The sequence below is a fragment of the Loxodonta africana genome, chromosome 4 (assembly GCF_030014295.1).
Source record: "Loxodonta africana isolate mLoxAfr1 chromosome 4, mLoxAfr1.hap2, whole genome shotgun sequence".
Taxonomy (NCBI): Eukaryota; Metazoa; Chordata; class Mammalia; order Proboscidea; family Elephantidae; genus Loxodonta; species Loxodonta africana.
Genome location: NC_087345.1, coordinates 31,346,266 through 31,362,440, shown reverse-complemented (window position 1 = coordinate 31,362,440; position 16,175 = coordinate 31,346,266). Strand labels below are relative to the sequence as shown.

General features: G+C 36.6%; 1 protein-coding gene across 5 annotated transcripts in view; it reads right to left on the bottom strand.

Annotated features, from left to right (window-relative positions):
• The window catches only part of ANKS1B (ankyrin repeat and sterile alpha motif domain containing 1B), a 1,402,370-nt gene that overhangs the window by 1,176,868 nt on the left and 209,327 nt on the right, over positions 1-16,175 (bottom strand). For all 5 annotated transcript variants that reach the window (XM_023559966.2, XM_023559973.2, XM_003405282.4 and 2 more), the window contains exons 2-3: positions 8,734-8,814; positions 1,675-1,831 (exon numbers count right to left, since the gene is read on the bottom strand). In XM_023559966.2, the coding sequence (XP_023415734.2) occupies positions 1,675-1,831; positions 8,734-8,814 (238 nt within the window). The remainder of the gene's footprint in view (positions 1-1,674; positions 1,832-8,733; positions 8,815-16,175) is intronic.

Sequence of the window (16,175 nt, the reverse complement as noted above, 5' to 3'; positions counted from 1 at the left end):
ACCGAAAGCTTGTTGCCAATAGAAACCACAACAGCAACAGAAGTGAAAAAGGAACTTTTAATTCCAATCTCCTCAAAAAGACAATCTTTTTGTGTTTTAATGCTCTGTTCAACATCACAGAAAACAAGGATGTCTCTTTAAAATATACCATTACAATTATATACCATTTAAAACCCTCATCTTTCAAATAGAAATGAATGCTAAATGTTTTTTCTTATTCTCATATCATTTAAAAAATATTTTATTGGCGAAAGCTAACATCCTCTTGTTTAACCTTGGATTGTTTTTCCTTATTATTTCAGGTTTGCTTTGCGGCATTAGCGGCAGTTTTAAAACTAACCACCAGATGGCTCAGGCCATAAATGATAGTCTAACTTTCGGTTTTCTGAAGAACAGAAGCACATTCTCATAAATTCCCTTTTAGTATGATATAAAAATAAAGACAGCCATAACTATCACGTTTTTAGTATGATATAAAAAATAAAGATAGCCATAACTAACAGAAGATTGAATTTCTCAGTATATTCTTACAAAAAAAAAAAAAGAATTCTGCATTGTTTGGTAACCTATAAGTATAGGAATCTTTATTGTGATAAATATTAATAATATACTTTTCCAATTAATAATATGTTTCCCTGATTAGTCTCTTTCAACAACTGCATTTTGTTGAAAGTATTTTTCTTCCCTTTGCTGTTTACATCCAATGTTGCTTTCTAGTCTTTAATCTGAGTCTCAGTCAAAGGCCAGCACAGTCTGCATCCATTTGAACAATATGCTAATTGTACTTTATTAGATGTGCTTGCCCTAGAGTAACCTACTTGCATTGATACTGGACAACTGCCAACCTACAGCTTAATGCCACGGTTGTAATTCAATTGTTGGACTGCATGCTGGTTTTCAAATATAGTTTTACAAAATGGAAACAGTAGGGGGCATGCAGAGCTCAAGATGTTTGTTATCATACCATATTAAAGGACCATATTTTACCTCCCTGAATCTCTGGTCTTACTCACTTAGAATACTGAAAGTGGTATGCCCTTTTTAATGTCTCCTTAACGTGTAATATGGACAGTACATGTCATTTTCAACTCACACTTCAAAAGGTTTTGACTTTTTGTGTCAATATCATACAGCTGCTGTGTTCTACTCAACTGACTGACTGTGGCTATGTACGTATAAACACAGGCAGGAAATTTCTAATTAAATATGGACTAGCAAGCGTATACACTGTACTTTGCATTTTGATTCACAAAATTGTACTTACAGTGAAAGTGCCACGCAAAAGGCAAAGCATTATGCAAATGATGGCTATCACTGTTTTAGCATTTAAAATTTTAAGGAAACCTAATTTGCATTACAAATATGTATTCTGTTCTATCTTTAAATATTCAACATATATAAAATGAATGCTTATATAATGCAGGCAAAAATATTACAACTACCTCCTTTATGTGGGATTTTGTTTTTAACAAAATAGCCTTATAAATGCTCCAGCTTAGTGCCTATGCCTCATATCCAAATGCCAAATAACTTTCCAGACTTCTCCTTTAGGAAATTTAGCAGGGAAAAAGGTTCTTGGCAGGGTTAAAATCGAAATAATCAATTTTTCAATATGGCTTTGGCTTTGGGAACCCTGGAAGAATCACAGCATGAGCAAATATTTGACAAGGGCACCTGTTCATTGACTCTGGAATGCGATGGTCCATGGTGAATAAGAATCTTCACAATTTCCACATCTCCTTTCCAGGCAGCCAGGTGAATAGGAAAATAACCTTTATTGTCGGCTACATTTGTTGATGCCTCATATTGAAGTAGTTTGAGAACTATGTCCCTAGGAAGGAAAAAAAAAAACAGAAAAGAAAATATGTTAAACAACATAGATTTTATTAAGCAGACAATTAGGAAGTATATACCAGGAGTTTACCCATTCAACATGTGGCTCTTTTACTTACCTGGAAAATACCAGCCATCACATGCACACAGAGAGGACTTACTAAGCAATGAAAACTACAATAGAATTCATTTGGGCAAAATTTATCTTATTTCTTTAACTGAATAAATTAAGTAAAAAAAATAAAAAGGGTACTTCCTCCCAAGTTTAAAAGAAAGAGATCTTTCCAGATATGCCATCTTTGAGATTTAGCCTAAAAGAAAAGCTGGGATTACAAGGAAACTCCTGTTTACAAAAAAAAAAAAAAAATGAAATGATCATATTACCAGGAGTTATTCTGGGCATTTATACACCATTTTCTAAAGAATAAAGGGCTGAAGCTGCATGTAAAAGAGAAAGCCGAAGGCCCAGTGAAGATCCTGACAAGCTAGCTGTAGAACAAGCTCAGGACTGGAAAAGTTTAATAAAGTATTTCAGCCGTGGCACACATCATAATTTGAATGTGTACTGTTTATATGTCTATACTCCCTCATCTTTCTCCACAAAGTCTAAGACGTTATTTCAACAAAGAAACTCATTTAAGAAGATAAATTTCACCATTGTCACAATGCCAGTACATCCTCAATATATACTACCTACAGGATTTAGTACTCAATTCCTACTAAGTTTTGAAAGTAAAAATTCTGAACTGCAACACCTGACCTCAGGATCAATTACTAAACAGTTATGAGTACACATTATATCGAACTTTGTATTAAACAATCAAAAACAGCAATTCTTTTAAAAAAAAAAAACCCTTTATTTTTATTTAGACGCATTTAAGAAGCAAATACTAAAAGCTCACTAAATGATACATAAACGACACATACAGATACATACATACAATTATATTCTAAAGTTGCTTGTCATATATAACAAATCACCAAGGGGGAGGGTGAATGTAACAGGAAGAGTTATATTTAAATAATTTCATAAAATCAGACTCTAAATGGAAGTAACCAAATGAGAAAAATAGAAGGGAGCTAGAATAGAAGGGAGGTTACAACTCTGATATATCGCCCACAAGAAAAATACACGCTGTAACACAAAATTATAGTGAATGATTAAACACATTGCCCAGAATATGGCACACGCTCACAACATTGAACATAGTTGATAAATGTTATGAAATCATAATGTAAGAATTAAGAATATATTATAGAATATGTTGAAACTATGTATATTAAGGTTCAAAAAGTCCTGATTTTTCTAATGATTAAGATTTCATAAAAAATAAGAATAAATCATTTTAACATTTCTCTTTAAAATCTACAATGTTATTTTATAAGATCTGAATTTAGGAGACTTGAATTTGAGTCTCAGCTCAGGAATCTACTAACTATGAGACCCAGGAGAAGTTATTTAATCTCATATTCTCTTCAGTAGATGATATTGTGGTAATAATAATTCCTACTACCCAAGACTGTTAAAAGCATTAAATGGGCTCACAGAAACCACTCAATATAAAGTAAAACTTCCCCAAAAAAACCTGTTGCCATAGAGTTGATTCCGACTCATAGTGACCCCATAGGAGAGCAGAATTGCCCTACAGGGTTTCCAAGGAGCACCTGGTGGGTTCGAACTCCCAACCTTTTGGTTAACCATTACACCACCAGGGTTTCCATTCATATGGCACTTTGCTTTACATAAACCAAAGCACCATACAAATATTAATACTTGCCTTGCCCCAAGTAAAAATAAAATCCTTTATAACTGAAAATGCTTCTGGCAAATCACCTTTGAAAAACAGAATATGAAAGTCAGAAGGAAACTTGAAGGTTACCCAGTTCGTATGCTTCTGCCCTCTCTCCCCCATGCAAGGATTGTTATACAGGGTCTTCCATTCTGAAATAATTAACTACCTTGAGGTAATGAGGATTTAATACCTTTGAATAACAAAAGCAGTTAAAAACTAGAAGATCTGGTTTGAAGTTCCAACTCTTCACTGCTTACCAGCTTGGTTACCTTGGGTAAAAAAAATAATCTCTCTCTCTCTCTCAGATACTGTTAAAATTGAGTTTAAAGATTATATCGTGCTGCCAGCTTCAAAGGGTTATGGTGTAAATCAAAGGAGAAGCAGATACGGAAACCTTTTTATGACTATATAATTACACACAATCAAAAGCTATGCTGAAGGCAGGCTCCTGCAACGTTGAACAACTCTAGTTATTTCTTTTACCTCAGCACTTAAAAGGTAAAATAATACCAAAGGAAACATAGTGAAATTGAATACCTAGGTTTAAAAAGTAGAATCTAGCATACCCCAAAGAGCCTTATCCAAATTCACACATCAGAGAAAGGCAATGTGAGAAGGGTTTTTATTTAATTTCTCCACCTTTAAGTGAATGAAGAAATATTTGAAACTTCTCCTATAAAGCATTTTCTTTTAAAGGGTAAAGAGGAATGACTGGCGGGATCATCAGTCTTACTTCCTTTTATTCTCACTCAAACAATTCAGAATTTCATTTGTTCTTCAGCTCAATTTTTGTTGTCATCTTCCATATGTATGTGATATGTATTCATCCTTATTTATTAGGAAGACTAAAGATAGAGCATATTTTACAGCTAACTTACTGATTATTGTATCGTGTAATGTTACCACCATCTAATAGCTAAGTCAGGAAAGAATAATCAGTAAATTTACACAATAACATAGGTGAACACTAAGACCCTAATGACTAAATACAATGTTTTGTTTTTGACTTTAGTTGACCCTTACATCTTATTCAGAGGTATCAGCTAATGAACTGGCTGACCTCAGATTTCTAGTGTGAAAATCAATTATTTGAAAGTATAAAGTTATATCTCTGATCAAAAAAGTACCTGTCAGCCTTACTGAATCATAAGTAAAATAAAATATAAATCAACACAAGTACATCATAAGTAATATGTACTACACAGGCCTCTTTTACCCAGGTTCATTAAGAACAAATTAAACTTTAAGTACTTCCTCTAATGAATTATTATTATTTTATTTAAATTCAGCCTTATATCTTATTCAGAGGTATCAACAAATATTGGCTGAGCTTGGTTAGCTGGCATGAAATATTAAGTTTTATTGCTGATCAATGTCTCCAGAATAGCAAGCAGCAAAGTAATCCTACATCTTAAACATAAATTGGCGTTCTTTCTTATAGTCAGCATATTATAAATAAGAAATACTCTAAAATTCTAGAGTAAATGTGGTTGCTGGGATCACAAAAAAAATAATACCATATTCCAGGAGCAAAACAAAATATCAAATTAAATATAATTATTATCTAATTTAAATAATTGTAGTATTTTATAACATGAAGCTAATACGTGTAAGTCCATGTAATAGTAAGGAATTCTGAAAGTACTGATTTTTGGTACTGTATTTAATTTGCACTCATTTTCTGATGCATATAAATACACTTCTGATTAACATGTATATGTCTTTCAAAAAGCTCAATATATGTTCTGAGGAAAAGTAAATGAATTGGGAAAGTTCAACATCCAAATTTCTTTACCTCAAAAGCCAGATTCTCTGTAATTAAGTCATAACCAAAGATGTTTATTTTGCTCCATCCTCCCCTTGCTCGATGATAGTCCAAAGAACACTGCGATAAGTGCAAATCATTTTCACATGTTGCAGAATTAACAGATTAATGAAATTTTCAAATTCAATAAGACCCTTTTCATTTCAAATTTTCTTGAAGCTTTTACCCCTCTAATGGGAATAAAGTTGCAAATGTGCTCTGACGTGGTCAAAGATTTCAGGAAAAACATTCTGTCTTCTAACTACATATTCGATTCACTCGTAGATTTCTAGATTACAGACTGAACACAGGCAGATTCTAACTGGTTAATATCCTTATTCAGGAAAGAAACTGACCAAAGATATTTCTAGGCTATTCAAAGAGCAACTTCATAGACCAGGCTATACTAATTTTTAGAGAAGATGGCCCTTTTTCAATAGAAAGCCTAAGAAAGAGTAAATCAAGTATATGAGTAGCTTACTATCTAAAGGTGCAATTTGATGTACAATTTGGATTACAGATAATGGAGTCTAGGATTCAAGCATGAAATATTTAAAGAATAAGAAGCAAGGATACAAAATACTTTAGTCCCATACATATCAAAGAATGTATATATTTCAAAGATGCTATATCAATTTAGTGCTGACATTTTTCTAAACAGCATACAAGAATCACAATGTGTCCCATATAATTTAATGAGAGTAGATTTAAGAAAAAAAAAAAGAAGCGATTTGCTAACAGAGAAAAAGAACTGAAATGAAATAGAAATATACAAATTTAGTGAAATCTTATAGGAGAAAAAGCTTCTTTTTAAAGAATCAAAAGAAGAAAGGAAAGGAAGGGAAGAAAAGAAGGAAGGAAGGGAGGGAGGAGTAGAGGGAAGAGGGGAAAAAGGAGACTATCTGGAAGACAATTAAGGGCTTCTAATTTGGGACAGAAATACATGAAAGGAACAATGAATCCTCCAAATTTTAAAAAAAGAAAGACAGAGACCCCAAGTCTCTAGCCTATCTAGTGAAATTATTTATTTATAATCATTTTAGTGGAGTTTGTTCTACTGACCATGTTTTTCCTGTCATTTGAAGGTAATAGTCTGCTAACCAATAGAACACATTTGCTATTACGTCCTGATTGGTTAAGTGGAGATGAATTCTTTGTTATGAAATAATGGATTTCAGGTACAAAATACTGTTCCATTTGTGAATTAACTAGCATCGATAAAAAATAGCTCTCAGTAATTTACAACATGAGGGCTCTAGATTATATACTGGGGATAAGAGAAAAAGCCTATGTTCAAAAGAAAAGAATAAACTACATGTCTCTGTAACACTACTTCCAGCCCTATGATGCCATCAACTTTAGCCTATAAATCATAACGCTCACAGAAAAACTCTAGAGCAGATGGATACAGCAGTAACAGACACAGAAATGGCTTGCTTGAGAAGAAATCAATTATTAATTACCTATGCTAAACGAGTGTATGCTAAACGAGAATAGGACTCCCTGGGTAGCAAAAATGGTTACACACTGGGCTATTAACCTAAAGGTCAGCAGTTCAAACTCACCCAGAGGCACCTCGGAAGTAAAGCCCAGTGATCTGCTTGCAAAAGGACACAGCCTTGAAAACCCTATGGAGTAGTTCTACTCTGCACACATGGTGTTGTCATAAGTGGGAATCAACTCAATGGCAACTAACAATAAGTGAAAATAGCAAAAAAGAAAAAAAGTCATCTTTCTCTGGCTTTGGGATATATTTTATGGCATTTTTCTCCTTCAAATATCTTTTCTTAAGCCAATATTAAAATTACCATTCCTGGTGAACTTGATTATGGGAAGCATCCCAGAAATACATCATGTGACAAAGAAAAGACAGCAAGAATTTAGGGAACTGCTATACATATACCACAAAAGAGAAATAATGCAGAGTACTGGTAAAAACAAACACTTGGAACTAGAATATTTAAGCTCGAAACCCAACTCCACCCTAATATTCAAGTGGCCACTAGGTCACTTAACCAGAATGGCCAGTATCTCCATCTATAAAATAAGAGAGATGGGGGCAGGGGTAGAATATATTATCCCTAATTTTAAAACTTCATGAGTAATTAAATATATAAAATCAAACATGAGGTAGCAAAGTCAAAGGCAGCTAGCATGTTTTGGGCAGTAATCACCACATCCAAAAAAATGAAGTGAAATGGGAAGACTACCTTGGATCATTCAAGCAAAGGAAAAACACTTATTTTGAGAGGGGAAGGAAGATATATAAGGGGGCCATTTTTCTTTGGTAGGGGAAATCTGAACATCTGAGTTATTCAGAGGACTCTTCACACTTGACTCTCCACTAAACCAGTAAGTTATTGGCTAAAACACTAGAAATAAAATGGGAGTTATGGCTTACTCATTCTTTCACTCCTCATATTGTATACTTTCTCATTCTTTGAAACATAGTTTCATTGCTTAAAAAAATTTTGGAGTTGACCTTAAACCAAAAAAATCCCCTAAAGTCTTCTTAAAACCATGAAGAATGTCTGCCTTGAGTATTATGCTTTTTTAAGACCTATCTATATGCAATCAAATTGGCAAAAGTAACTCAAAAGATTAGATAGGCACTTTAGGCAGCATAGTTTATGTTAACGGGGGAGGAATAACTCAGAAAAGTAGGGTGAGAACGGTTATACAACTCAAAGAATGTGATCAGTGTCACTGAATTGTACCTGTAGTAACTGTTAAGTGGTATATGTTTTGCTCTGTGTATTCTCAACAACAGCAAATAAAATAAATTATTTAAAAAAAAATTAGAGTAGAGAAGTTTAAAATCAGAAAGGCCATAATGGATGACAAAGAGAGAGCATTTTTAGCTACATCTGAAAGATTTTGAAACAGTTAATGTAACTGTCCTTGGCTTACAATATCAGCAATCTATTAATATATCACTCCTAATAAGCACTCCCATGTTGGATGAACACGGGGGACACTAAAAAAGAGAGGTGCGTTTCATCCCATTATTCCCCCAAACCTTATACATGACTAACATGGCCCTGTCACTGCCTCCATTCTCCCTGTGTGATATTTGGCTACTTTAGAGCATTTTCTCTCAGGGTACACTCTGTATGCACACAGTCATCCTCAACAACAGTCCTACTGAGTTTAACTTGTCAAGGGCTGCCGCCTGATGCATCTCCAAACTCATCTAAGCCCAGTAGACTCCCGGCAACATGAGACAGGCATTGTCAGATGTAATTAACTTCATCATATGTAACTAAATATACAAAGATACCAGTCCAAAGCAGTGGCACTTACTTATGTCCATTTAAGGCTGCATGGTGTAAAGCAGTGTAACCCGAACTGTCGGTACAGTTCACATTGGGGCCTCGCCAGATGCTGTAAATGAAGCACAAGCGCAGAGTTAACGGTTGAGCAGAATCGTGCTTTGAAGAACAAAAAGAAGCCTCATAGTCCCACAGCCAGCAGCATGTTACATATGAAAATTTTAGTCATGTAGAAAATGATTGCCATCTTTCATACATTCCCCCCAGAACAATAACTTCATTGATTAAACCCAGGAAATTGATGAGGAATGTAACTATTTGAGAAATTATTAGCAAGCATATGACCACTGCCATACGTTAAAGTTCAGATCCCAAAATTCCCTATTACTATCATTACATAAATACTGGAAGCAATTAACACTCAGCTACTATATTCTACACCAAAGAATAAAGACTTATGGCACCCACCTCCTCCTTTTTAACACACTCATTCTGAGATGGCTGTGATTTATATAAGTTATATTTTTCACTAGCAGAGAATATAATCTCTTCTTGCTGCTCTACTGCTACCAAGAAAATGTAGTCAGTATTTCATACTTGAAAATAAAATTGAAGATTTGGACTGCTGCAAACTGTAAGAAGATTTTAAGATTTTGCAGTTATCACTGATTTTACTATACAGTATATTCTGGATAAAACATGCAACCATATAAAAAAGTCCATTTTACCCATAATCACTACAATTAAACAATTTTAGCTTTTCGAAAAATAAGGCATTTAAAGACATTTTCCCAAAAATTCACCAAAAAATGACTTTCTAGTGGATTGTTCATAGTGATATTGTTTAATGAAAACTAATTCACAGAAAAAAACTAAATATTCATTGCACACCAATTGTATGTCACATTTTAACCCAGGTACTGAGAGCAAAAAATTCTAAGTAAAGGTCCCTCTTTACAAGAATATAGTCTCATGGAGTAGAGAGATGCATAAGTAATAATCAAACGGTAGTAAGGTAGCAGAAACCCTGGTGACATAGTGGTTAAGTGCTATGGCTGCTAACCAAAAGGTCAGCAGTTTGGATCCACCAGGCACTCCTTGGAAACTCTATGCAGAAGTTCCACTCTGTCTATAGAGTCACTGTGAGCCGAAATTGACTCGACGGCAATGGGTTTGGGGTTTTGTAAGAAGACAGTTGTGGTACCAGGTCTCTGAAAAGACAGTGACTAGCAATTCTGGATAATTGAATTGACTTTTAAGGTAGAACAATGAAGATGAGTAGAATGTTCTGATTCAAGGCGGAATTAAAAGGAAACATCAATATGATGCAGGGACCAACTGCAGGAAAAGGGGAAAAAATGCAAAAACCTATAATAACTCAGATTTCAATCTTAGGTGACTGTAAGTCAGTTTATGGACATTAATTACAATATCAAATGGAAGAAGAGGAGCAAACTGCTAAAGGAAGGACAGTACAGATGGAGAGGAAAAAGTGACTTCAGGTTTACAAACACTGAATTTTAAGTTTCTGACATACTTAGATACAAACAGGATTTCCAGAAGGCTACAATAAATAAAAGTGTAGTACTGGAGTTAAAACAGGTAGATCAATGGAACAGAACAGAGGAATAGACAGTTCACACAGATCCACGCTTACGTGCAATTGATTTTTGGCAAAGGTGCCATGAAATTCATTAAAGATGGGATAGTCTTTTTAAAAAATAGTGCTGGAACAAGTAGATGTTCTTTGGGGGAGAGGGAGGAGACTATACCATATACAAAAAGGAACTGAAAATGAATAATATATCTAAAATAAAACCTAAATCCATAAAACTTCTGAAAGAAAACATGGGAGAAAATCCTTATGACTTGGGATAGACAATGATTTCTTAGACACGACACCAAAAAGCATGAAACGTACAAGAAAATTTGATAAATTGGAATTCATCAAAATTAAGAACTCTGGTCTTTCAAAGACACTGTTTAGGGAATGGAAACAAAACGGAATGAAAGGAAACATTTGTAAATCTGATATATTTTCTGATATATTTTTGTATCCAGAATAGGCACTTTCACAAAGCACTAATAATTAACAGCCCAATAAAAAAGTGAGCAAAAGATCTGAACAGATACTTCACCACAGAAGATGTACGAATGGCAATAAGAGCATGAAAAAGGATATTGGGAACCAACACAGAGCTACAGACACAAGCTCCATGCCATCCCTACATAGCAAAGAGCTGAAAAACCAAGTAAACAGAGAAAAACGTCAATCCTGGAACCCTAAGCATCAAATGAAGAGATAAAGAACTCAGTCAAACACCAAATGGAAAAAAGAAATGACAAAGAACTGAGAGTGAAAAGAGATACAGAGTGGAGGTCCCCTATCAGATAACACAGCACAGATCTGCCATCTTGGAGTCTTCAGTCACCCAGATGGCGGAGGAGGAGTACAGGAAGGCAGCTTCACAGAGCTCCCAGCAGGAGAAACAGCACCCGATAACCAGCAATACACACTTTCCCAGCCTTATCCTCTTGCCCTGCTCGGCCTCTGCCATTTCCCTGTGGGCCATGGTCGCTTGGACAGTAAGGCATTGTCTCTGTGCTGCTTGGAGTCACCCTACACACTGGTCAGCTCCTTCAGTGCCATTTTCTTGTTGCTATTGTTGCTTTTTTTTTTTTTTTTTTGATTTCTTCTGTCTCTCTCACCTCCTTCCCTTCCTTTCTCTCAAACACCTAGCTCTATGTGCCATCTCCGCTTCTTCTTGACAGGCTGTGACGCACCACTCATCTGGGGAACTGCTTCCTCAGCCTGCACCGCCACACCAGGGATCCCTGTGGCATGTTTTTTTCTTTTCTTCATTTTTTTTGTTTTTCTTCATTTCTCAGTTTCTCGTCTCTCTCTCTTTTCCTTCTTTTCCTATCTCCTGAACACCTCGTGCTGTGTGTCATCTGGAAACTCTGGTAGTGTAGTGGTTAAGTGCTACAACTGCTAACCAAAAGGTCAGCAGTTCAAATCCGCAAGGCGCTCCTTGGAATCTCTATGTGACAGTTCTACTGTCCTATAGGGTCACTGAGTCGGAACTGACTCAACGGCAACAGGGTTTACAGGTGTGTCATCTCCACCCCTTCTAGACAGGCTGTGTAGTGCCTAGCAGCTTTGAAGCTACTTCCCCGGTCCTTGCCGCCAAGCCTGTGGGTTTCCTTGGGGATTTTTTTTCTTCTCTTTTCTCGATTTCTTGTCTCTCTCTACCATCTTTTCCTTCTTTTCTCCTGAACACCTGGCTATGTGTGGCATCTCTGCTCCTTCTAGACAGGCTGTGCAGTGCTATGAGGCTGGGAAGCTGCTTCCCCAGTCTGTGCCACCACACCAGTGGACTCTCTTGGGGCAACTCTCTTTTTCTTTTTTCTTTCTCTCTTCTTTTCTTTTCTTGATTTCTTGTCTCCCTCTACCTTTCTTCCTTTCCTTTCCCCTGAACATCTGGTGCCATGCTCTATCTCTGTTCCTTTTTCCTGAGCTGTGCAGGACCACTCAGCTGGAGACCCACTTCCAGTAGGCTCCCTTGGGCAATTTTTTTCATTCTTCCTTTTTTTACTCAGTTCCTTGTCTCTCTCTCTACATTTCTTCCATCCATTTCTCCATTCATTCATTTCCATCCATTTCTCCGTTCTAACCACATGTGCCTTTCTCTCTCCCTTTTTTAAAATATAGTTTCTTATCTCTCTCTTCCTTTCTTTTCTCCCATCCACCTAGCTGTCTGTGCCATATCTGTCCCTTCCCGACAGGCTGTGCCTCACCGCCTAGCTAGAAAGCCACCAGCATACAGCTACCCCACATCTGCTCCACTCCAACAGCAGGCTCCCTCTACACTCTTTTTTTTTTTAGCTCCTATTTATTTCTCCTCTTTCTCTTCTTCCACACACCCACTTAGCTTCACACATCACAGCCTCTTCCCTCCTTCCTGCCTATCTGCATCGTACACTGAACATTGCACCCCTAAGCAGCACAGGCACTGTCTATAGGAACCTGCCCTGCCCTGACTCCCGAGTCCCACCTTGTTGGCTCCAGAACGTACCACAAACAACCCATCCCAGCCCTTCCCCGTCTGCTGGACCTGACCTGCTGCACCACAGCTAAGTAACTGGCCCTGCCCATTGGACAAGGTGGTGGGAAATATGACCACATATGAGCAAACAACAAAGAATGCTCAGCTTGCCTGGTCAGACAAAACCAAATAAAACAAAGCAGGATGAAACAAACAAATCTATAATCAATGAATGAAGAAAATAACTACTGAAATGTCCTGAAGAAGACAGCAGACAATATTGAGCCATGCAGGGAAAAAAAAAAAAAAACACAGGACAGGATGGTTCCAGGAGGCATCCAAAATAAACACCAAATGGCCTTCCAGCAGAAGAAAAGACACTGGAGCTACCTGATAGAGAAGTCATATCTCTAATATCCAGAGCTATCCAAGAGTTGAAGGAAAATGCCAACAAAAATGAAGAAAAATAGACAAATCCATGGAAAAGGCAGACACGATCATGTAAAAGACAGACAAAACAATGGAAGAATACAGGAACAAAATATCAAAATAAATTCACAACCAGAAATCATACTAAAACAGGAAATAGAAATCAAAAAGATAAAAAAGATTTCAGAAATGGACAGTGTCATGGAAGGTCTGAGGAGCAGGCTTGAAACAATGGAAGATAGGATCAGCAAAATTGAGGACAAATACTGGGATGCTAGTTGGAGGAAAAATCAGAGAAAAGAACAAAGGAAAATGAAGAAACCCTGAGAATCATGTGGGATACAACCAAAACCAAAAATTTTTGAGTGATCAGAGTTCCAGAACAGAGGGAGAAAATGGAAATCACAGACAGGATCATTGAAGAGCTGCTGACAGAAAACCTCCCTAATATCATGAAACATGAAAAGCTGACCATCCAGGAAGCTCAACAAAACCCACATAGGATAGACCCCAAAAGAAAATCTCCAAGGCATATCATAATCACACTCACTAAAACCGAAGACAAACAAATAAATCCTGAGAGCAGCTTGAGAAAAATGAAAAGTCCCATACAGAGGGGAAACAATAAGACTAAGCTCTGATAATTTCGCAGAAACTATCCAGGCAAGAAAGCAATGTGATGAAATATATAAAACATTGAAAGGAAAAAAATTGCCAACCAAGAATAAAATATCCTGCAAAACTCTTGATCAAATATGATGGTGAAATTAGGACATTTCCAGATAAACAGAAATTAAGGGAATATGTAAAAACCAAGCCACACTTACAAGAATTATTAAAGGAAGTCCTTCGGCTTGAGAACAAACAAATCAGACCACAGCCTGAATCTAGGACACGAGATCACACCAGCCAGATACCAACCTAGGAAATCAACCCTCAAGGACTATTTAAAACCAAAAGATTTACAAGAGGGAACCAGAGAGGTTAACCTATAAATGACAATAACATCAGAACAATAGAAGAGGGAATAACGGTGTAGGTATAGAACTTTCTAATAGAGAGGAAGGCAAGATGATACAAGTAATAATAGCCTGGTTCAAACCTCAGAAGAGAAGGGTAAATTCCAGGGGAAACACAAAGTTAACAAAACTACTCATCGAAATAAAGAAGGAAAAAATAAAGACTCAGTAAAAACAAAATCTACAAAAACAAAAGAATTGAAAAAAAAACACAAACAAACAGAATTTGGCACAGGAGAGTAAGAGGAACAAATAAAAACATTAGCACCACAAAACAAAATACTACAAAATGAGAGCAAAACACTTAGACCTATCAATAACTATACTGAAGGTAAATGACCTAAATGTACCCATAAAGAGACAGTGACAGAATGGATTAAAAAAAACAAGATTCATCAATATGTTGTCAACAAGAGACACACCTCAGAAACAAAAACATAAATTTGCTAAAAAGCAAAGGATGGAAAAAAAATATATCAAGCAAACAGCTAACAACAACAACAAAAAAAGCAGGAGTAGAAATGCTGATCTCAGATAAAATAGACTCTCAAAGAAAATCCACCACAAAAGGCAAAGAAGGGCACTGCAAAATGATTATATATAGTGAAGATGTAACCATAATAAATTAACAAAATAAATAAAAAACTGAATAACAGCCTGCTGAAAAACCACTAGGTAACAGAAGAAAACAAAGATTGTTGTTGTTGTTGTTAGGTGCCATCGAGTCAGCTCCAACTCATAGCGACCCTATGCACAACAGAATGAAACACTGCCCGGTCTGGCGCCATCCTTAAAATCATTGTTAGGCTTGAGCCCACTGTTGCAGCCACTGTGTCAATCCACCTCGCTGAGGGTCTTCCCCTTTTCCGCTGACCCTGTACTTTGCCAAGCATGATGTCCTTCTCCAGAGACTGATCCCTCCTGACATGTCCAAAGTACATAAGAAGCAGTCTCACCATCCGTGCTTCTAAGGAGCATTCTAGTTGTACTTCTTCTAAGACAGATTTATACGTTCTTCTGGCAGTCCATGGTATATTCAATATTCTTCACCAACACCACAATTCAAAGGCATCAATTCTTCCTCACTCTTCCTTATTCTTTGTCCAGCTTTCACATGAATATGATTGAAAATACCATGGCTTCTGTCAGGCGCACCTTAGTCTTGAAGGTGACATCTTTGCTCTTCAACATTTTAAAGAGGTCCTTTGCAGCGGATTTACCCAATGCAATGCATCTTTTGATTTCTTGACTGCTACTTCCATGACTGTTGATTGTGGATCCAAGAAAAATGAAATCTGTGACAACTTCAATCTTTTCTTCGTTTATCATGATGTTGCTCATTGGTCCAGTTGTGAGGATTTTTGTTTTCTTTATGTTGAGGTGCAATCCATACTGAAGGCTGTGGTCTTTGATTTCCATTAATAAGTGCTTCAAGCCTCTTAAATTTCAGCAAGCAAGGTTGCATCATCTGCATAATGCAGGTTGTTAACGAGTCTTCCACCAATCTTCATATAGTCCAGCTTCTCGGATTATTTCCTCAGCATACGGACTGAATACGTATGGTGAAAGAATACAACCCTGACGCACACCTTTCCTGACTTTAAACCAATCAGTATCCCCTTGTTCTGCCCGAACAACTGCCTCTTGATCTATATAAAGATTCCTCATGAGCACAATTAAGTGTTCTGGAATTCCCATTCTTTGCAATGACATCCATTATTTGTTATGACCCACACACTAGAATGCCTTTGCGTAGTCAATAAAACACAGGTAAAAACCCTTCTGGTATTTTCTGCTTTCAGCCAGGATCCATCTGACATCAGCAGTGCTATCCCTGGTTCCACGTCCTCTTCTGAAACCGGCCTGAATTTCTGGCAGTTCCCTGTCGATATACTGCTCCAGCCGTTTTTGAATGATCTTCAGCAAAATTTTGCTTCCATGTGATATTAATGATCCCAACCAGAACCCACCAATTTCTG